This window comes from Cryptomeria japonica, chromosome 7, assembly GCF_030272615.1.
Source record: "Cryptomeria japonica chromosome 7, Sugi_1.0, whole genome shotgun sequence".
NCBI lineage: Eukaryota > Viridiplantae > Streptophyta > Pinopsida > Cupressales > Cupressaceae > Cryptomeria > Cryptomeria japonica.
Window position 1 is genome coordinate 312,114,257 of NC_081411.1, and position 25,157 is coordinate 312,139,413.

At 34.1% G+C, this 25,157-nt stretch overlaps 1 protein-coding gene across 1 annotated transcript; it reads right to left on the reverse strand.

Moving 5' to 3' along the window:
- Positions 1-684: 684 nt before the first annotated feature.
- LOC131047303 (putative UPF0481 protein At3g02645) lies at positions 685-2,628 on the reverse strand. The gene has a single exon (XM_057981170.2). It carries the CDS (start codon positions 2,531-2,533, stop codon positions 887-889), a length of 1,647 nt encoding a protein of 548 aa, XP_057837153.2. The 5' UTR covers positions 2,534-2,628; the 3' UTR covers positions 685-886.
- Positions 2,629-25,157: the final 22,529 nt, after the last annotated feature.

Sequence of the window (25,157 nt, forward strand, 5' to 3'; positions counted from 1 at the left end):
ATGACTATGGAGGTTTTCTTTCCATCTAATGGTGGCTATACAACTTTCTTGAATCCTTGAGGCTGATTAATAATTTTAGTTTTCTCCTACCATATAGAATTTCTTTACAATATAGTCTCATTTACTCAAGGTACATCATCCTCTAGTTTAATCTTTGCACTTTTATCCAACAACTTGATTGCTCATATTGTCTTGATTACGAGTACTTGACCCCTCCAATTCCTTCTCTATACATCTATAATTGCATTCTCCCTAGAAATAAAGAAGCTTTCTCATGAAAATGTACACTCCCACTTCTACATGCTTGGTTGACTTGTCTTTAAGAAATTCCTTGCACACCCAATAGTTTGTGAACACATCAAGTTTCATATAAAAATATAGAAATTATAGTTAGATCATGTAACTAAATTATATTTTTAATAACTTACAAATCTATAACATTTCATGACCCAAATCTAGAAGCAACAAACTTAAAAAATAATACAAAGTTAAAAATTTACTTTTATGAGTAAAACAATATTCTATGAATGATTGTATTGTGTTGGACTTAATAGACACCACAAAGTTTTAGATGTATTTTGTAGATGTAATATACTTGACAATGGCATAATATCTTTAAAAAACAAAAAAAACCCACCTCAACAAAAAAATAAAAATAATAATAAATAATTTTATTGTATTGGATTCAATAGACACCACGAAAATTTCAAATGTGTTTTGTAAGGGCAGTATGCTTGACAATGGCAGCATACCTAAAGGCAGAGTTGAACCCGCCTCAAAAAACAAAACTCTTGTACCCTGTCAATGTAAATGAAGTATTTCAAAGAGAAGAAATGGATGTCAGCATCCGTAATTACAAGATAAAACTCTTCCGATTGCCTTAGTCCTACAAAATATTACTGTCGCTCCACCAACGCTTACAGTCATACACAGAACAAAAAGCCTGGAAGCATGTCAGAAGCAGAAGTATCCCCGTGGCCACAACTGTGAGGAGCTGCCATGAACCAAATATGTACTTGTTCACATGCTTCTTCAGAGCAACGCTCCATCTGTTGTTATAATGCTTGTTGACGTCCGCTATAACCTGGTCCAAATATTTAACTCGCGTCAATTTGACGCATTTACCCAGGCCGTTCCACAGGCTTGCCACTTTTCCGTCGTCTGTCAGGTGATTGTAGATAATCCCACTCTTTCTCAACAGCCGGACATCTTCAACGCTGTCGATGATGCCGTTCATGAAATCGGTGTAGCGAGTGAAGATCAAAGCACCAGGAGCCGCCGAAGCTTCGAATGCCACCAGATTTCTGAGAACTACTTCGGTGTGGGAATCCAACCTCAATTTGGGAAGATAAAGAGTTGCAGTTTTTTGGTCGAAGCGAATTGTGGTAACGTCTCCCTCGGTTGGACGGAATTTTACTCCTGCTGAGTACAACTCGGAGACGGAGGGAATAGCTAGTTCGTCGCGTGTAGGAGGAGTTTCCGCAGACGAATATCCACTCTCCTCATCTTTTTCGTCATCCGTTTCATCTTTGCGCTTGATTGAAAGAGTTTCAAAAGCGGAAACAAGATTCGTGGACAACTGTGTCACAAACTGGGCAGGCCTTCCTTGCAAGACACGGTCAGGGAGTGCGGAGACAAGTTGAACAAACCCGATTTTTAACGAGGAGAGAGCCTTCCATAAAGCTTTCAGAGCACGCGTTAAATAGCTTGAATCCGTCAACGGGACCTTCCCTTCCTTTGCCTTCCTAGAAACGGTATGGTCCATGGCTGCTGCAGGGACAATAGAGTAATAGAGCACCTCCAATATGTGACCCCTCTCTTTTATACACAGCCTTGAACTGTTCCCCATCTTCAACATAAATGGTGACCATTCTTTACAGGCGAGATTCACCAGATTGCATAGCCTTTCTTCCGCCTTAGCTTGAGAACCCAACTCAATTTCCAGCAGCTTCTCCAAGAGGAACAAGGGTAACTGATTCTCGAGCATCATCAGATCTCTCATAATTGCGTTGTGGGTTTCACTTCTGCGAGAAGGATCTAAAACTCTGCCAAGCCGTTTCACCTTGGATGACATTTGCGAAGAAGCCTGATCCTTTCCTTCTGCGTAGAACTGCAAGCACTCGAGCACGAACGATGCGTCCAGAGCCATGAGCCATGCAAGGGTTTCCTCCTCGTAGTCAAGAAATTTTTGGTAGCAGTTCCTGATTTGCCAGTCGTAATTCTTCATCTCTTGTACTACAGATTCGAACTTGCAGTCACAGGTTAGTGTCTTCTGAAATCTTCGCGCAGCAGCTATTTTATATCTCTCCATTTCTAACAGTTGGGATCTCCAATGGTGATATGGTCCAATGGAGACGCACTGTGGAATATATGCTTCTGGCTTTACTGTCAACATCTCTTTGGGCACACCGAAAACGGATACACATAAGTCCCTTTCTTCTTCTTGCTCGCCATGTCTTTGCAGGCATTCCTTTATTTGAATAACCCAAAAGTCCTGATCAATGACTACTTCATCTTCATTCATTGAACCCATGAGTTGAATTCGGAAATAGATGATGGATCACAGAATGAAGAGAGGGATTAAAACTAGCTGACCGAAAGCTCGAGTATTTGAAACAAGTGGGCGGAGGCTCGTTATATAGCTTCATCCTCGGCTCTAGAGAGGAAGGCAACACGAATTTCACAGAAATTTCCTTAAATCCTGCTATAATTTGGAAAACATTTCGATGCATACAGCTTCACATGATAAATGCTTTAAGGAGATGATTCCATTCAAAGTGCGTAGGTTGCTTGTTACTCTCAAATGGTACTAGCACGTGGAGAGAGGGCCCTCTGATAAGGTCCATCTAATCGAAACTACGTAGCTTAAATAGTAGATTCAGACGATTGCAAGATGAAACATTTAACCTAATTTAACGAGTTTATTCTCCGGCTTAAAAGGTAAGAGTTTTGAGTTTAAAGAATTGCCATCTTCACACATATTTTCCTTTAAGTAGCACTCTTTCTCTAAGAATCTTGTCAATTGCTTATGTGGGACGGCCCACAAGAATACCCTGCAATGTTGAACACATTTGCCCCATGTTTACATTGAACGATTTGAAAGAATTTCTTCTTAAGATTTATTTAAGGCATTTGAAAGTGATAACGTTTGAAAGTGAGAAAGTTATAATTATTTTATTGGATTAACTGTTAATATTATTTGATTTTTAGTGAAGAGATTATTTCTTCGTCATTTTTAATTTTTTTTTAAATAAATAATTTTATTAGATATCTTGTATTATAAAGTTTTTTTTATTAGTATTTAAATGAAAGAGATTTTTAATAATAAAAGTAAGAGATCAAATTTACATACATAACAAGAAAAATGCAATTTATATAATTTTAAATTATAATTGTAAAGTAATTTAAAAATATATCTAAAATAAAATAAAATAATTAATAAATAAATAAATAAATTCTTGTACAATTATATGTAAAACAATTCAATTCATAAGTAAAAAGCAATCTTAAATTAATAGTTTTAGTTGTTTTCAAGATAGACATATTTTTAACATTTATTGTAATTTTTATTTTTATATAAATATTAATATAGTATATTAAGTTTAGAAAGCATAAATTATAGTTGATTTAAGTTAAATTATTCATATTTAAAGATTATAATTAGTGAATCTTAGTTTAGAGTATAATAGATAATATAAATTCATGATATAATTTCACATTATCATCTTTAAATGGTAAATTATGAGATGTGGTATAAAGTATTTAAAGATTAGGTTATTTAAAGATTATAATTAGTGAATATTACTTTACGATATAATAATTAATATAAAATCATGATATAATTTCACATTATTATCTTGAATTGGTAATTTATGAGATGTGGTATAAAATATTTAAGGACTAGGTTATTTAAAGATGATACTTAGTGAATATTACTTTAGCATACAATAATTAATATAAAATAATGATATAATTTCATATTATCATCTTGAAATGGTAAATTATGAGATGTATAAATTATTTAAGGACTAGGTTTAGCTTGATGTATTTTGTTATTTGTGTTTATGGTAATATTGTAGTGTTTGTGTCTATGAAGTTATATTTTATAAAATACTAGGATTGTTCATTATTACATATTGCATGTAGATTATTCTATGCATGATTTCACTTGCATTGTAACTTTTTGTCAAAATACACATTAGAATATTTTAACATTGATCACACTTGAAGATCTAGAAATTAATAGTCACTTCAATGTTTCAAATGAAAATTTAATTACTATATGATCACATAAATACATTTTAATTAAAATGTAAAATTTAAATAGTGTACAAAATTATTTTTGTTATCAAAATCAGTATAAATACTTCTAAAACTAGTTTTCTATATATATATTTTATGTGGGTTAATTTCAATTTTCAATAATCATATGTATTGTAGCATCCATGTTATAACATCTTTCTACTCACACTTTATTTGAGTTAAAATTTCATAAGAACCACATCAAAAAGATTATTCAAACTAATGTTGATCTATTTACAAATTTTTATTAGATGTTAACTCATTTAATACTTCTACATAAATCAAATTTTATTTTTATAGGAATATAATGATATCCTCATTAAAATTATTTGTCTTGATCTTAAAACCAATATGGATGGTAAATCATATTCAATTTGCAAAATAATTTAAAATGTATAATTTTGAAATACTTTTTGAAAATTGAGCACATTAAGAACATGATATAGGAATGTGAGAAATTGGGATATCAATAGAATATTGATTACGATAGATAATTGTCTCTTTATTGTATGGTTATTTTATTTATTTATTTTAAATTAAAACATGAAAAAAATTAAAATGTGTTTATATTATGTACAAGTTATAATCTAACAACAACTCCTTTTTATCTCTCTATTATGCAATAACCTTTCTAAATATCTATAAGATTTTATTTATTTTAATCAAAACTCTATTCTTGTATTACTTACAAATCATAGTTTAATAGAAAATCTCTTTTAATTTCATAATAATTGAATTTTGTATCCACAATGAACACATATAAAAAGCATAAAGAATGTGTATAAAGAACAACCATTAGTTTTAATAATCACACATAATTGGTTTTCCATACAGAGAGAGGGAGCTCTACAACCAAGGTACATGAATGGTCCTTGGCTATAGGTCGGCTCTCTGCCCGAGGGCTCCCAGACCTAGTGGGAGGCCCCCACATTTACTCTACTCATGCCTCCATTAATGGAGAGAATACTCGCAAGACCCCCATCAATGGCAAAAAAACCTTTAGTGAAGCTGTTCAAGGGCTTCGCACGACCTTTCCCAATGAGGTGAGGTTCGAACTAGAAGCAACACAAGATGCAGTAATAAATCGCAAAGAAGGTGAGGTTGCCTCGGCCCCAAGAGTCATCATTAAACCTAATTCCTCTATGACTGAATGTATTTCTAAAGAAATTGCTAGGCTTAGGGATTCTGTAATTTTTTTAGTAGCCCTTGATGTAGATAAAATGACATCAAGATAACACCTTAATAAATGGTTTCAAGAAACTTGGTGTATTAAGTTTGAAATTCAGTTTTCGTTCTGTAGAATGTTAGAAAAAGGTTTATTTCTTATATTCTTTAATGATAAAGAAATGCAGAGGAAGGTTATCGAGAAACAATTTTGGAGTATAGGTAACGCCTATTTTAGGGTCATTCCTTGGACCCCTCTTGCTTGTAACGAAGAAATAATGGCACTTTCCAACCCTAAATGGGTAGTTATTAAAAATGTCTCCCCTTTCTTGTGGAACTATATTTCTAAAATCACGGAGCCACTTGGAAAAGTTATAAAAATTGACTCATCGGCTGCTTTACTACCCCACATGGATGTGAGGGTTCTCATTGCATTCAACCCTGGAGTGACCTTCCCCTCTGGTATTGACATTTGTATTGAAAACCAACTATTGTCATGCCCCCTAGAATACTTAGGAGGGATTAATGCATGCCATAAATGTAGAAGAAGTGGTCATTATTTGAAAAACTACCCACTGATGGTGAAGAAAAATAGTACCTCCTTCAAGAAGACTTCCAATAGAAACCACCTTCACTTGGAGTCGGAGGAACCTAACAAGAATGATCCTATTCCCTCTGCTTCCCCACCTCTTGACCCATCCTCCCAAACTAGGGTTTTTGAATCTATACCCTCATCTAATCCTCCTCCCCCTTTGTCTCAACCTCAAGCCCACCCCAACCCATCCAGTTTGCCTCCCTCAATTGCAGAAGCTATACTCAAGTACCAGTTGGCATTAAAAGAAGCTAATCGGGCTACTAGTGAGCCTGAACCATTGGAAATAGATAAGAACAAAATCTCCACTACTACTAGTGAACCTCGGAAGCAAATTGCTCAGCAAATTGTCTTTGAAAAGCTGAAAATGGCTGCAGAACATAGAAATCAACTTGAATTAGCATTAATTAATTAAAAAAAGGAGAATGACTCATGTACCATACCCTTCCTCCAAGACTTGATTAGAGGGGAATATGGTGGTATTCATGTTGCCACTAGTGCTACCAAGATGGTTAGTCACCCCCCTCATGGATCTAAAGATAATATGAATACCCCCTCAGGGGATATGAGTGTCCCTCATATGGAAAATACTCCATTGGAGGCTAAGGAAGGAGGAGAGCCAAAATCCAACAATCATACTAAAAGAACCTCTGATAGCATTGATGGGGAGGTGGAGCCTACTACTTCTCCTTCTGACCAACCCCTTGAGAAAGGGCATGGTATTGAACCTGGTGTACAATCGAATGAAACTGAGACTAGCAATACATTTTCCCCTGATCCTAGAACCTTTGAGGTTGGAGGTAATGATGGGGGAGAATAACTAGCTGGTAATAAAACAAAAAAAAAAAGAGGAAAAGATATCCTAAAGTAAATAAAGACAATATAGCTAGGAAAGAATCCTTAGGACTAAATCACCTCTCTGAACTCAAGAAAAAAAGAGGGAGACCACTATCAACTGTGGCTTTTGATGCCAGCCATCTCTCTAAACTTGAGGAATGGCCCAAATGTTTTGAAGGCTTTAAAGCTCTAGGAGACAATTATGAAGCAACCCCCCAATGATGAAATCCATCTCATGGAACATCAGGGGATTAGAGGCCCCTGACAGGAAATATGAGGTCAAAAGATTTCAAAATATGCACAAGGAAATTGATTGCCTTGTGCTCCAAGAACTAAAATCAGTAGGTTTTTCTCTAGAAATTGGGCTAAAATCCATCTGGAGGGAAGCCAGCCCCTTCTTCACCAAACACCCTAAGTGAAAGGGTGAAGCTGCAATATTGCTAAGTCCTAAATGGACAAACAAGATTCTCAAATGGGGACAATCCCCCTATGATAGGGCAGTATTGGTAATAATACAGAATGAAGATACTACATTTGGTCTCTGCTCAATATAGGCTTCTAATGACTACCAAGAAAGGGAGGAGATGTTGGAATGGATCGCAAAATTAGAAGACATCCCCTAGCTCTTGGGAGTGGACTTTAACATGGTAATCAATGCACAAGATAAACAAGGAGGGAACAAAGTTGAATGGAAAGGAGTAGAGAGGATACACTGGGAGAGGATGGTCAACAAAATGAGATTGACAAACCCAATAGGAGGTAAAAAAGGAGAACACAACTCAATATGGTACACCTGATGTAACCACCAATAGTACAATAAGAGCGTGTACTGCAGACTAGATAGATTTTACTTCAACAGAGATTACTTTGAAATAAATAAAAATAAGGAGGGTGTTCAGTATGCTATCATACCATATACAATATTTGATCATTATCCCATTATGATTGGGTTAACTTGAATTTTAGAATGAACACTAGCCTGCTAAAAGATGGTGATCTTAAGTGTGCACTGTATCTGGTCAGAATGTATAACAAATGTGGAAACAACTAGTTGTCAAACATTGAAAGGTGGAATCAAAATATTACAACCTAGACCTCACTTTGTCGGGTGGTAGGAAAAAAAAAAGCTAAGGATGCTAGAACATCTGAGATGCAATTACACACTACATTACAAGTGGCAGAATCTGAAATTCAAGAGGATCCGGAAAATACAACACTCACTAGTCAACTAGTTAAGGCCAAAAATGACCTTAGAAGGCTGCAAATCTAGAAAATCAAAGGATGGAGAACAAGGGCTAAGCTTAACTAGTTAGATTTTGGGGATCGAGGATCTTAGTTCTCCTTTCAGATGCTCAAAATGAAACAAGCAAGAGAGAATATAGACTCCATATGGGAAGACAATAAAAAATTCTCTGAGCCAAATGAGATTCTAGAGTATTTTGCTCAGTATTACAAGCAATTATTCTCTGCAAAACCAGTTAGGGAGGAGCAGAATAATGCAAGAAAATTAATCATGTCTTTAGTCCCCAAACTCCTTGATAAAGAAGGTAGTAGGATACTTGAAGGAGCTATCTCTAAAGAGGAAATCAAAGAAGCTATAGTGGCCCTCAATAATGACAAATGCCTTGGCCCTGATGGATTCCTAGTAGAATCTTACAAGGATAATGTTGAATGGATTGTGGATGATCTCCATAAGCTATACTCGGAGGCTATTCACAAAGGATCCCTGGGAGAAAATATAAACCAAGGGCTTATCAAACTCATTCCTAAAGAGGGTGATAGAACCCTAGTTGAAAATTGGAGACCCATTACATTGTTAAATGTATCATATAAGATTTTAGCAAAGTTGACAGCAAGCAGATTGGAAAAAATCCTACCTAAGATTATCAGTACTACACAAAAAGGGTTTGTCAAAAGATGGTATATACTAGAGAACTTAATCACATGTTGGGAATCACTTCATTGGGAAAAAGAAATAGGGCAGAATGGTGCTATGTTACTCATAGACTTCAAGAAAGCTTATGACAGAATAGAATGGGAATATATTATTCAGATGTTCCAGTCATTAGGATTCCCCCCTAGGTTCTGCAAACTGGTCAAAACACTATTATGTGATGCTAATGCCTCAGTTGAAGTGAATTGAATGAGATCCCCCAAATTTGCACTAACCAGATCAATGAGACAAGGTTGTCCCGTAGCCCTTGCTCTATTTGTCATAGTTGTTGATGCAATGTTCTATTTACTTAAAGACTCCTCTGTCACTCCTCCTGTCAGGGGCATATCCTTACCTAATAAAAAAGAAATATGCAATGTCCAATTTGCTGATGATACTGCAATGTTAATTAAACTTGATGAAGAGAACCTTGCTGCCCTGCTGAAAAATATAGATGTATTTTGCCTAGCCTCTGGAAGTAAGATTGCTATGCACAAATATAACCTACTTGGCTGGGATGACAGCCCCTCGGACTGGCTCTCAAAATTCTCTCTCAACTAGTTGGATCCTTCCCATATTGTTAAATATCTAGGCATCCCCTTCTCTATTCTTCCAAATCTAAAAGAAATGTGGGAATGGGTAAGGAATAAGATAGAGAAGAAGTTGTCTAAATGGAATAGGAACTGTCTATCTCTGGTTGGAAGATTTCAGTTCAGTCAAAAGATCTTGGCATCCTATAACATCTATTTCTCCACTGCCTAGCTCTTCAAGAACTACCAATTTAACCATATCCAAAAATAGATAAGGGAATTTCTTTGGTCTGATGGAAAAGGTACAAGGAAGCAACATGCAATGAAATGGGAATGGTGCACTATGCATAAACTCTATGGTGGGATGGGACTTAAAGATCTTAAAATACAAGGGATAGCCCACGCATCCAAATGGATCCTCAAAGCCATGGATGGAGAGGAGCCATGGAAAATCCTAATAAGGAATAATATTTCATCCTCAATTCCTAAAAAAGACAAGAAATGGAAAGATCTCCCCATGGTTGACCTTCTTCTTGGATAGATAGAGGTAGCCTCAGCTAGGTCAGGGGTCTTTAAGTCCCTATGGAAAGCTTGGGAACATGTGAAGCATTTGGTACAATACAATGTAAATGGAAATAGACAGGGGTAGATTACTAGTGATAGATCTATCTGGTGGAATCTAATACATAATGGGAAACCATTGGCAGCTCTTCAAGGCTACTCTGCACTTAAATGGCACAATATGGGAATCAAGAAGTTTGCTCAGATTCTAGAGAATGGCCAATTAAGAACATGGGAGGATTTGCAACTTTCCTTCTCTATCCCGTTATCCCAAACCAGAACCTATAACATCCTTAAGTCATCCATAATCAATAGTCTTCCCCCACCTCAGCTTTCTCCCCCCCTCTTCTCCTTTTCTGTGATTAGTTGGGTTGATGGCACACCTCTCCCCTCTCTTAAAGCCAAAAACATTTATGCGTCCCTCATTGAGGCAAATACCATTTTTCTTCACCTAAATAATTGTTGGGATCTAAAGTGGGAACCAAAAGTTTGGGAAGATAGATTAGGTAAATTCTGGATGACTCAAAATGAACCTAAAAAATAGTTCTTTGGTTGGAGACTACTGTTAAATAAACTCCCTATTAAGGACAAGGAGGGTAACTACCTAAATTGTAAAATTTGTACAAGTCTAGAAACTGTGAAACATATCTTTTTTGACTGTCACTTTGCAAAGGAAATTTGGAACTTGTTCGATCTGAATATGGAAGCTAACTGTGTTGAAATCATAAATGTTGTTTTAGGCTACATTAAGGGCTGTAGGAAAACTGCAAATATCTTCTGGTCCTGTTTATCTTTAGAAGTTCTTTGGCTCATTTGGAAATACTATAATGATGATGTCTTTAATAACAACACCAGGCACCTCACTGAGTCTCTTAGGAGACTTATTTTTCATACTATCTCAATGCAGGTCACCGTGGTCATAAAGTTAGACTCAGGAAAGTTTGATAGATGGATAAAGGAAGGTACCACCACTGTTTACATCAGAGAGCTATCCCACAACTTCACATGGGAGAGAGATGAACTAGGAAAGGCTACACTTGACTAAGCACTCATGGCCTTCATAAGACAGATGGACCGTAGACACCTACACATGGAAATTTCTCGGGAGGAAGCTGACTTGATTCATGAGAGCACCTCACACCCCCACAAGCAGGACATACCTGATGGCCGTATGGAAGTATGGTAGGATGGAAACATGGGATGGGTGGCTTGGATCCCACCAGTGGGAGACAACTCTTCTCCAGATTCTGAAATTTCTTTCATATAGTCAGTTAGAACTCTCTATTTTGTTCCTTTTGTTCATAAAAAATATTATGTAATTATTGTAATCATCTTCCCATAAGTGGAGATACTCGTGGATCTGTATATTTTTGGAGACTACACCCTCCTACGGTGCCTAGATGTGGATACTCTCAGGCATTTCCGGTGATATGTAATGACTTTATGATATTTAATCCAAAAAAATAATCACACATAATTCCCAAATATTAAATTGTCTATTTAAGGTCAACTTGCCATGTTTGGTTGAATGACAAAATAGTGTTTGGTTGACACGTTAACTCAACACATGAAAAGTGCTAAGTTAAAATGTCAAACAAAAAAAATTATATTGATTTTAAAATAAGTTTATCAATTAATATTAAAATAAATATATTAAAATAATCTTATCTAAAGAATTAAAAAAAGTAAAACTAAAAAAATATTATAAACTAATATTATAATAAGTATATTAACAATATTATATATTTTAAATTAAAAATTTATATTATATTTATTTATAATTAAAATTTAACATTTACTAATAATTTAGAATTGTACATATAAGATTTTCTATAAATTAATAAAATTTGATGTTATAGTGATAATCTAAAATTAGACACCCAATCGACAGACCATCGAATTCTATGTCTGAGCACGACTACCACTGACATAAATAAAACGCTGGAAAAAAACTTTTGAATTTACTGTAAACAGAAAAATATTAAACAACCTTTATAGTAGGTCAAATCTATTTATCGACTTCACAGTAGAGATGACAAAATAATATATTTAGGTATTCCGTCTTGATTACGTATTTATAAGCTTTTGAAAAAGCAAAAAATTAATTTAAGTTAAGTTTTCCGGGTCAAAATTGCTTCCGTATTTGAATCAGAAGGCCTGAAAATTTGTTGCCGTCCAAATTGGGTATTCCTCCCAACCAATATTTCACTTTACACGTATTTTGTGTACCCCTATAGACTCTAGCGCTCATCTTAGCTAGTTATAGTAGTCTTTGATGACTCAACAAAAGATTAACCTTCAATTAATTACTATTTACCGAAGAGAAAATAAATAAAAAATTGTAATTCTTAATTATCGTAATTTTGAATTTTGTTATTTTAAAATTATAGTATTTCCATTATATTTATATAATATTAAATCTAATTGTTACTTCGATTATATAAATTATAATCTAAATATTATAGTAAAAATTTATATTTTTCTTAGAAAGGTAATCCTAATTTAATTGAAAAATCTACATAATTATAATTATCATTGTGAAATTAATATTTAACTTAATTGCTAATTATTAGTTTAAGAATATATTATTTTAATTATATTTATGCATTAAATACTTTTTATAATTATAATTTTATATATATATTTTATTTATCAGTAAATTTTTTCATTCTATTGATACGGAAATTTAAATATACAAACTTTGCAATCTTACACTATGCATAAATGCAGAAAATATGTAACGATACTACCCATAGTCCAAACTTGTGAATTACCCTACCCTACAGCTTATAGCAGCACCAAAAATCCAGTTCTTTGCTGGTTCTCCAAACCATATGTTCAAGTAATAGTAAAATTTTTAGAGTAAAAACTAACAGATGAAAATATTTAGAAGCAAAATAAAAAACACTGGCCGATAGGATGCTCACTCACTATCCCCCTGGGTCGCCTCCTCCAAGGTCGGTGCTTTTCCTTTTGCCACTTTAGCCTTCGTCTTTGGGATGCAGTCCAGACATCAGAAGTCAAGGTCACCTTTCAAGCTCGCCAGAAACTGAATGGCCCTTTCTTCTTCAAATCTATCTCTTAGGTCCCTGCCAACCTTCATCATTTCCACCACATGCAGAGCCTTAAGGAATTCATCCACTCTAGTTAATTTCACAAAGAGTTTCATCGCTTCCCACCCCACTCGAGCATGTTCACGACACTGGTATTTGTTTGCATCCCCCAGATCATGAATAAAAGGAAGCAATTCCTCCTGGTCGTCCCCTTCCTTGATTCGAATGCTGACTCGCGGTACCACCCATTCCAAGATTGAATCCAGGTTAATAAAAAACTCCCCATCGATCAATTTGATCAGTGTGAGTTTTACCTTTTCCACCTCCGATTCGAACTCACAGGCCCATGCCAAAAGAAAAGATTACACCTCCATGTTAGTTGGCTATCGGTGACAGATATAAGCCACCTCCTCCGCAAGCATAAGACGAGTTGCCACCCACAACTTCTCCTCCTTAAATCGGAAAAGTCCCTACATCTGCTTATTCGATACCTTGCCCAAAAAGGGCACCAACTTCTACTCTATTCGCAGAGTGAAATTATCCTCCATGGTCACCTGCAATTTCAAAATAGCAATTCTTGCAATGCAATGTCATACAGAAGCTACAAAGATACAATTAGTTTTACTACAAACAAACCCTGACATGTAGCTCAATGGGTAATAAATTCTGCAACCATCGTATAGGACGGGTAATGAGTGCGAAGGATAAGGCATTAAAGCCATGAGGTTAAGAGTAGGATTTTCTGTCATCCTCCCCTCACTCTGATCGTTCAACCTGCCACAGACAACTCCTTCTTCAAAGAGCAGTCGCCACCTTGGCATATGTACTTGCCAAATTTTTCTCGCATTAACAAGTTGAAGATTGCACATTTGTAAAAAGATGCAATTAGTACCATTCCCACATGCGACCATCACCTTTCCACCATTTGGCCACGAAACTATCCAGCTCACTTCCAATGTTTGACAACAAGTTTGCCACTACATTTGCTCCCCTCCTAATATGTGAGACATGAAACTCCACAAATGTGTTGAGTTTCTCTCAGATCATAGCCACCCATCAATTTAGCTTTCAACACGGCATGTTGCCTTTAGCTATTGCATTGATAACTATCTGAGAGTCCCCTTCTAAGTGTAGTCATTGGACTTTCATGTTTAAGGCTAGTTCTATTGCTAGAAAAGCTGCTTGGACCTCTCCTTCATTGTTAGTGTTGTCTACAATCGCTCAGCTCCTTTGAAAAGGATAAATCTGTTGTCATCTCTCGCCACCACTCCAGCACCTGAGGTTCCCGGATTTCCTTTTGATGCACCATCGAAATTGATCTTTATCCACTATTTCCTTGGTGGTTCCCATTTAATCTTCTCTAAAGAAAAAGATGGATCAACCCCCGAAGACCCATTAACAGGTTATAATTTTATATATATTAAAATGATTACAAAAATCATTTTCAAAAGCAATAAAAATAGAATGATTTCAAAAATATATATAGAAATATAATTGTAATATTTAAAAAGACATATAATAGTTAGTTTTTTAATAGAAATATTTGTGTTTCATTTTTAATTTTAATTTAATTTAATTTAAATATTATGATTCAAATTTCTATAATTGATATTATTATTTATATTGTTAGAAGTAAAAAATTATTAACATTAATGTATCTGTAACTAAAAATCATTTTATATACAATGTTATACATATATTAAATATCAAATAACTATTTAAAATAGGCATTTCTTTTTACAATATAAAGAAATCCAAAAAATCCAAAAAATCCAAAAAAATCTACCATTGCTTAAAATTTGCACCTATAACACCAAATTTTAAAAAACCAATCATAGTTTAGATAAATAATCTCTATAATATATTAAGTCTAAAACTATAAATCTCAACTTTATTATAATCAAGTTTATTTTGAAAGACAAAATACTAATCACTTCTAATTTGTGCAAAACAATTGATTAATTTGGCTTCAATGCATGTAATAGTATTGGCAAGGCAAGTATTAATAATACACTAGAGTGCTCTTACAAGATAAGAATCTTGAAAGTTGAAAATAAAGATTAAACATAGTTGTAACAAGATACTACAAAGGGAAGTAGATCAACAAATTACAGAAGGTTGAAGCAATAAAAGTGCATAGTGCTTGTTATAGAAATATAATTATTAGTTTTCTCCAAGAGTATCGAGTATGTGCTCCTATGTAGTAAAGTTCATAGTTGTGAGAGGAAATCCACAGTGTTCTTTTGTAAAAGCAACCAGTTGGGACTGAATTTGAGATAATTGATTCTTGAGCTCTATATTGAATATGAATTCCTCTTTCAAGGATATATTAAGTAATGACTATTACACAATAACACTAGTGAATAAACTATACATAATCACCTTTGAAAGTGGAAAAAAATTAGAGAAACTATTTTACATTGAAGCAACCAAATATATAATAAGATACTTTGCAAAAAAGATTCTACTATCATATTTTGAGAGCAATCTAGCCCTAACAAAGCTGATTTGTAACTTAATTTGAGTTTAATTAGTTCAAATTAGGAGAAAAACAATATGTTGAATTTTTATGAGCCTCATTTATTCTAAAGGAGAAAAATGCAAATGCCATCCCTTATTTTATGGATGTCAATTTAGTGTGTGATTTTCTTTGTAATTTAATAAAATTTACACTTCATATTATTCTATATAAAAATTAAATTCAATATGTATTTATTTATATTTAAGTATATTTAATATTTTAGGTTAGATGACATTTGTTTTGAATTGGAAAATGAAAACCTCTTTAAAGATTGGCAATTCAAAGAAATGATGTTTATTAATTGGTAAGGTTAAAAAATTTAAATTATGTGTCTAAGGTTATCAATTTTAGACATCATTGTAAAATATTTTTAATAATAAAATAATGATCATAGAAAAGAAAATATCACTCTAAATATTAATCAGATAACATAATTCAACATTATTCATAGATTAGGGTTCCCTCGGTTCTAGTTGGCTAAAATTGAATTTTGATGGTTCCTTTAAAACAAATCTAGGTCAAGTGGGTGGGGGTAGAGTTATTCGTGACCATAGAAGAATTCTAGTCCTAGCATACATGACCAACTTGGAGAAACAAACATTTAGTGTGGTGTATGTGACAACAACTTATTATGGTTTAGTTATTGCTAAAGAGAAAGGGTGTGATCAAAGCATCATAGAAAATGATTAAAAAAACTCCATTTTCATTCTGAAAAATGAAGCCAAAACCAAATGGAAATGTGATCACTTATTTTCCAAGTGTAAGGACATCACTTGTGGATGAGGCACATAAATTTTAGGCATACAAAAAGATAAGGGAATAAACCGGCTGACATGCTAGCTTATATGGGTTGGCTTTCCAATCATTTCAAAATATGGATGGATATTTATGACATCCTTGATATGATTTGTGTTGCTATATTTGATGGCATAAAGACTCATGATGAATAATAATCCAAATATTTTATTTTATTTTCTTGCAATTGCCACCCTTTCTACTAGTCACTTAATGTATACATTGTGAACGTCTCATTCAAATATTAATTACACTTCCCCCAACCCTGGTAAGTGTTGTCCTTTTTATGCTACTGGTTTTCACTCCTAGGTTCTTTGTGATAGCTATTGCGGGGGAAACTCATTCAAACTAAAACTAATAGTTGTGACGATTTCAAAAATAATGCAAAGCTATGGTCAGAATTTGTTAAAATAACCTAGTTAGTTATGTTGAAGAAATGTAGGGCTTAGATTTTGATCTCTCCAAATAATTTCCTCATTCATTGGAGAAAGGTGAGGTGAAAATTCGGGGAGTTGCCTTTAAAGTCTCTCCCAAAACAATAGCTATTGTTACTAGGTTATCATTAGAAGGAATAACTTTTGCTAAGAAGCTAAAAGGGTCTCACAAAGATTAATTTAAGATATTTTTCAAGCTTGGAGAAGGGGTTCTAAGACTAAAATGTGGGTATAATAGAGAATACCTACTAGGGATATGGAACCATGTAGCCCTATTGCTAATGAAATAATTCACTTTGGAAAAAAGATGAAATTGTTGAAAATTATAATAAATAATATTAATTCAAAATAATAAGCGAAAAGATTAACCTAAGCTCAACAATAAGAAACCAATTCAAAGAAAAAAATACATTCATTCTAAAAACTAGGTATTTCAAGAATCAAATGAATAAAGAAGACAAAGAGAACCAAGAGTAACAAAGGAAAAAACTTGACATCCTTGAGCAATTTCCAAAGCACTTAGAGGTGAAGAAAGATGACCTTACACCTCCAAGAAACATCATACACTCACCTCACTTTTAGATCACCCTCGAACCTAGACATAATCATTATTCAACCAAGGAATGTAGTAAATTTATCAAAAAAGTTTTAAGATGATCACATGCATGATAGTTGCAACTCTCTTAGTAGTTCATTCAGAATTGACCAAGGAAGTTGCAAGATCAATTTTACATGATACTTTACAAAAAAAATGGTTGTAAGATTTATGTAGCCCATCACACCTAAGCTTGATATTATCTATGTTGCGAAACTCATTGCTTGGTTCATGCAAGATTTACATATGCTTCATTGGCATGATAACAAAAGAAAAATCAAGTATGCAAGTGGCACCTTTTTTTCGCATCTAATATTCTTCTACAACAAATGTGAACTAAATGGTTTTAACAAATACTACTATGTTGGTTTATTAAATGATAGAAAATTGATATCTAGTTAAGTTTTCTCACTTAGATTTGGAGTAGTAAGAAACCTTTTTTTGGCTCTATCTTCATATAAAACATAATATGTTGTTATGGTAACAATTTGTCATTCCATATAGATTGAAAGGATATTAGAGGATTTACATTTAAGAAAAAGACATCCAATTATTATTTACCTTGACATTAGTACTACAATTATAGTGTCCAAAACCCCTATGCTTCCTATTAGAGTAAAATGCGTATAACTCTAGCACCATTTTAAACAAGATTTGATAGAAGATAGGCTTATAGAGTTTCATTTCTATCATATACTTGAACAATAGTTGATATTTTCATCAAAGTTAATCACTAAGATAGATTTGCAACTTTGAGACACCAATTAGATCTCAACTCGACTGATAATCCAAGAAGATTGGAATTCATGATCAACAACATTAAGTAACAATTACAATTTTCATTTGTCTAAGGGTAACCCAAGTTGAGCGAGTCGGGGTGGAATTTTTAGTTACACTAAAGAAAATATGGTTTTGGCCTTTTGTGGTAAATTTGGGTATCCAAACATCTAGTTTTATCGAAGAGGTGGCAACCTTCTACAAAATATCTATTACTAAAGATAAGGGATGTTGAAGATCATCATTGAGGGTTACTCTAGTAGCATAATCATGATGCTTTTAGGAGAAGAAACTCCAAGATAGATTGTGAAAGATATTACCAATAAATGTTGGCACATATTGGCCACATTGGGTCATGTCAAAGAGGGAAACACATCTATGGATAGGCTAGCCATTTGGTGTACCTTCACTAATTGCTTTCAAATGTGGATCACCATACACAAGCTACCTAGGGATATTCATATTGAAATTTGAGAAGACATAAAATCTAATGATGTATAAAGATCCAAGGACTTCCTTTTAAATTGTGGTATTTTTTGTCATTTCTTATAATCATTTCAGTCTTGGAGATGGATTTTTATATTTGGTGAAAGGACTGCATTTTCTAAAAATTCTATTTGTTGTCTTTTTCCCTATTCAATTTTTCTTATCCCTCTATGATCATTGTCACTTGTTTTCTTGTAATGGTTTTTATCATGTGAGGGGATCTCATGCAAACTAAGCCAAAGAACAATTACATTTTTAATCGGACTGATATATTCTTTAGTCTATGAATGTGAGGGGAAATAAGGCTTCCTATATGGAGGGTATGAAAGGCTTTAACCTCTCTCTCTATCTAAATAATTTTCTCATTCTTGGGAATAGGATAAAGTTTTCATTGGGAGTGTGTCTTTCATTGTTTCCATGGTGTCTATCACAACTACTACTTAGCTCTTGGTGAAAGGAATGACTTTCCCTTTAAAACCTAAAGGGAACTACAAAGATGATGCAAATAGATTCTTGATGGTAGTAGACAACATTTGTCATCTGTAGAATGGATTCAATAGGTAGGACCTCCAAAGAGAATGGAAGGAGGTTGCATTGGTGATGATGAAAAACAGAGTAGGTGTAAGAGATTCCACTCCTAGTTATTACCTATATTAAATCATTTTAGACATGGTGTTAAAATGAATTTCTCTTATTAGATATTTTCTTCCCTTTCCTATTATGTATCTACAACTAAGTCTATTGAAGTGAATCCCCTACATCAAGGGTTAATTCTAAGGTTATACAATTTTAATTTGGTTATGTCCTCTACTAGTGGGTCCTTTAATAACCTTAATAATCCTCTTCCTAATGATACTCTTATTGAGGTATTGTCCAACATTTATGAGACTAGTTGTAAAGGTGCTTCTAGTTTTATGATGACTATCCCTTCTACCTAGGCTAACCCCCACCATTTTGTCAAAATGAAGAATATTGAACCCAAAGCCCAACAACAAAAATAAAATCCGAGGAAAGGGTTTTCATTGAGGAATGTATCTCTCAGGAATCCTCTTCCTCTTGGTCTATAGGCTTAGATTGGACCCCTAACCAGCCTAGTTCTTTTGAGGTAGCCCCTAAATCCTCCATGCCTTCCCTATGTTCCCTTGCCCCCTCCCCTATCTCTTCTTTTTGTGTTAAAGAATTACTAGAGGCTATTGAAAAAGTCAATGAACTTTGTAAATCTTATAACAGAAAAAATATTATCATTTGTTTGGTTATTTCCAAGCTCAACATTGTTAAAAGGAATATCAATAGATTAGAGGTTGTGGTTGAGGTCGAAGCTAGGGCTTCTTATTAGACACCAAAGGATAAAGATGAGAGATTTTGGTTGTCTAATAACGACCTATGTGAGAGGTTAATGAAATGAGAGAATTTGGAAGAAGAAATTAATGCCTTGAATGCCAAGCTAACTCTAGATAAGAATAGAAAGGAAATGGCTAGGCCAATCGCTAAAATCTAGGACAACTAGGACACCCTGAAAAGGAAATTAGAGGAAGTGGTAGTGTGTTATAATGAAATGGGACACAAAAATTTGGCTTCAATGCAAGCTATCCAAGAAGAGCTCAAGTGAAGACATGCAAAGAGAAAGCAGTCTATAGAGATTGCCATTGGTGCTTCTCTAGAGTCAATTGGGACCATTTTGAAGGTGAAAAATGGATTCCCTGCTACTTTTTCTAGCAAAGGTTTGATTTAAATATTATCTTTCCATGAGAAGGTCAAAGAAATTAGCGAGGATTGGTAAGCCATGAAAACCCACACACTATAGACCATTGGTTTGTACCTTTTGTTGGTGGTGTGTTTTGGTTTTGGTTGTCTTTTATTTTAATGTTCTTGTCCCTTTTTGAACTTTGACTGGTTCTGAATTTTTGTTGTGTCTATTAGTCTTATTGTGGTGCTCTCACTCCTCATGAGACCCCTATCTTCTACCATGTGACTATTATGTACGGGTTTGGACTTTATCCCACAAAAACAATTACAATTTGCATTACAATAATCTATTTATATATATATCCTTCAGTTGTATAAATTTTATTTTAATCAATTGAAGCTTAGGTTGCTTTTCTCCCTATGATTCTATAGAATAATAGATGCATGACCAAGAGATTTCAATGCCAAGAAAGACGAAAAAATTTAACTTCGTAAAGCGTGTGGGGTCATCACGATGAAGGACAAGAGAAATGCTCAATGAAATGAGAGTCAAATAATTTTAGGTAAGATGAATATTTTATTGTATCATTCCTAATTGTAGGTAAGATCAATTTTATGACTCATAATCGTGACTGCAACCAAAATTTCTTTGGTGTGTTTCTTTGTGGAAGTCAAATCAATCTCTTATTTCGATTACCTTGCCGGATATTTTTGAAAATTATAGGACAAGCTAAAATCAATGGCTCGGAAATCGTCGAAACGGAAAACGGCCTCTGTAGAATTGTTACATGATTTTGGTGCTCAATTCTTCGGTACAAAATTTCTCACTCAACTTTCATTCTTAAATTATTGTTCGTCTGACATTACTAATATTTTATTGCTTATTTTTGGATTTGACGTCAATGGTTAAATTGAATAAAATTTGTCTGTCTAGAAAACATGCGATGTGATTAAAAATTATGACGTTGTCCCCTAGAAATTCAGTTGTGGCTATTCTCTTTCTAAAACAGATCTTTCGTACAGTCTGATAATGACGTGTTAGTCAATCCGTACTGCCATTTTAGAACCAAATTAGACACAAATCAATAATCATGGTATACAGATAAACAATTAGTTACAAGAAATTTTCAAATAAAAATTTATATCGACGTCACTGTTACTTTATGTCACTAATTTATTTCATAGATAATAAAGCAGAAAGCAAAATCTTATACGGAAGTCAATCAAAAGCAGTGCTCAATTCTGTTAAAAATGGATATTGGAAAAATTGTTTTTCAACCACCAATAGTTTTCACACGTTACAAGCCTTTGAACATTATTATTTCCTAAGTTTCCCATAATTTTCTGAACATTGACAAAGATATGGATTCTAGAGTTTCGTAAGAGCTGAAAATTGGAGGAATGCGACTATGGCTGTTGTAAATACTCGTGAATTCACAAGCTATTCGATATAGAGGAAGCCTCATTTTAGTGTGCTCAATATGAATTCAATCGATAGTGAAAGTGATTGAAGATTGATAGAAGACTGTTTTGGGCGGGGTTGTTGGCCATGGGGGAACATATTATTGCTTTTGGGGAAGCTCCCCTCACAATAGAAGTATCCTCAATTATTTTAAATGAATGTTTTATGCTATGTATGAGCAATTGGCATTGTTCAGATGCTTGTGATATTATATATAGAAGATAGTCATGTGTGTCACCAGAACAAAGTGGTTGGTTTGTATGAATCTTAACATAATTAAATGGGTTTCCTTTTTGTGTGAAGAGTTCTCTAGTAGAGAAAGATTGACTTGTATAACAACCCAAATGTAAAAGTAAAACTCTCGTATATTTGTAATATTTTTCAAATATGAAAACTTTCATATGGTATGGTAAAATGTAACATTGTTTTAAAATTGCCCCAAAAATATGCCTAAATTGCCCCAAAAATATCTCTAATAACAATATTGAAGGCATTCTAACTCACGCTAGCCAAAATCTCTTCCAACTTGAAATTTTTTATTGTTTAATAACTCACTAAGAGAAAACGTTTTTAGGAGGTCTTTAGGTGAACTACCAAAGCTATCAATCCCTTGTCCTTGCTCGAACTAATTAAATGGGATCTTTTAGTCTACTTTTTAAAGAATCAAATCCATGTGTTTTTTTATCTCAACAATAACAATCTATGTGATAATTTTCTTATATTTTCTACTAGAGAATTTCATAAATATTATTGAATTAGATCTTTCTAAAAAAATGGATTGTAGAAATAAATTGACATTTGATCCCTAACTTCTAGAGTCACATTCATTGTTGTAGGATAGTAAGAAAAAATTAATGAGAAATAGGAATGACTTGAAGATAGATATAAAGAATATGATTTGCAAAAGTGGGAAGAGATGATAAAATTTTGATAAAAAAATAACTAAAGGTATAAAAATTCCTTAGTACATAAAATATGATGGCAAAATTAAATAAAGTGATACAAGTATAAAGGATAGACTATTTTTTAGTATATCAAAGATAGCAAGAAACAAGGTTAATTCTTGAATCTTCCCAAGACTGTAGGAGCTTTCTACATTTTTATAGAGGTGAGAATTTATTACCTCTAAGATGATGAATTTTAGAGGACAAACTATCTGTCGTTACCTCACTTAAACTAGCGCTAAGGAGCCAAGGGATACATAAAACAAAACTAGACAATCATGCCATAGTGAAGACCTCTAAATGATCTTGTGAAGCCTCTGTTTTCAGGACAAATACACATAGCTAGGACACTAGTGCAACACATGCTATCTTCCTGTATGGACAAAGTACAAAGACCGTACAACTGATACAAATGAAATAATATAACTAAACTAACAATGTTGTGATAAATGAAATAAAATGGACAGAATGTTAACATTTAAAAGAAGGTAAAGGAAAGTTGAGGGAAGACTTACATTCGGTCCATAATTGAAGCCTCCAGAAGGATAGTCTCCTTTCCTCGATTACAAACCTACACACAAGCAAGAGAGAAAATGTTGGGGGTTATGTTTTGGATTTTGCCTCAGTGAAACCCCTGTTTTGGTGTTTCCACCTCCACGAACAATCCAAATAGATAGATAGATAAATAAAATAAATGCAAGATGAGATAAATAATAAATGATAAATGATTTGATGGATAAGGGATGTGATGAATCCCAAGATGCTCAAAGATAGGATAAAATAGATAGATATTACCAAATATGCTTGACAAAAGCCAAGTTAGGTGCAAAGAGATTACTGTGAGAGGTTTGGAGTAGTATTGCGAATGAGAGATTGTTGTAGCAAGTGAGAGAGAGAGAAAGCGAAAGCTATGAGAGGCAAGAGAATGAGAGAGATTGTATAGAGGAACTAGAGAGCTTGAAAGAAGAGAAAAGATATATTTAAAAGATAGAAGAGGAGGGAAAAGAGGGTTGGCAAGCCATTTGAAAGATTAGGGGTCATTTTTACCGACGTGCACAATTGACAAGTGGAAAGGTGTGCTCAGAACTGACATTATAATGTTGAGATTTTGCAAGATGAAGGCATGGGGCACAAATATCTACGTAGTGTATCAATGTACAAATGATTCATACTAAAAAATGGTAGGAGAAAAGAAAGACACACAAAGAAAAAGAGTGATGCCATGAGGGGGCTACTAGAAAGGGGGACCGTCTTGAGCATCTTGAGAAGGAAAAGGCTAGTGCAAGGGCTAAAGTGAGCCTACTCAGGTGCTAGGGGAATGATGACCAAAGTGGTTACAAAAGATACATGTCAAATTACAAAGGGGTATGCAATTTTTGATAGTACATTTTGCCCCCATTTTAGTGGGCTTATGAATGAACATGAACATGCATGCTAAAGGAAATTTATTGAACAATAAATAAAATCATGATACCACAAGGATATTGTAGAGGAAGTAGATATATCTCCAAGCAAAGGAAGCATGCCCCCAAGATGAAGACGTACAAAAAAAATGAATTAGATAGAAAAACCTACATGAGAGAACATGGCTATAGAATAAGTGGATCCCAAGACAACAGGGTTAGAACATGAAAGCACGGAACAAAGAAACTACGATCTTGAGTTAGCAAAGTAAAAGAAACCTTGATGTAAAATGTTTTCTTCGTACCATGTGTCATCCCCAAAATAACAAGAAACAACAAATAGAGGAACTCTAAAATGAAGAGAAGAATTTAAGGATCAATTGCCTCAAGGGAGAATACACCCAAAAGTCAAAGAAGCAATTGATGTCGAAGAGATAATACATGACCTAAACACTAACTTGATAGATTACTAGTGGTCATGTAGACATGATGATGATAAAAAAGATAGATCTAGCAAGTTGTGATATGCTAGATGATAAAAAATAGGTAGCACCAACATCACTCTGAAGGAAGGCCATTACCAAAAGATGAGATAAAGAAGATAGTCACGATAGGGAGGCACATTTTAGTTGATCAGACGAGGTTGCTCCCAATGAGATGAAGATGAGATTTGAAATAGATATTGTTACTCGATACATCACAAACACGCTACCTGTAGACTAACATGTCAGATGATAAGATAAAGGATAGAGATAAGTGATAGATAAGATAGTGTAATAGAAATGAGCCTCACTTTGGAGGAAAGCCCCTTGTTATGAAAAGATACAAGATATGTGACTGGCATTGGTTTGAGATATACCAGTATGGATAGAAAGGTGTGTTATGATAGATAGCCATAAGATAGGGTGATTAGATATGCCAGTATGGATAGCCATATGATAGGTTAATTAGATATGTCGGTATGGATAGCCATACGATAGGACGATGAGATAGATAGATTCTGTTAGTATGGGTAGTGAGAAGCTAGATAGCCATGCGATTGGGAAATCAAAGATAGATTTGGTAAGTAGTAGATTGGCCCC

Coding starts and splice junctions, on each gene's coding strand:
- LOC131047303 (XM_057981170.2), bottom strand. CDS start 2,533: ATGGGTTCAATGAATGAAGATGAAGTAGTCATTGATCAGGACTTTTGG.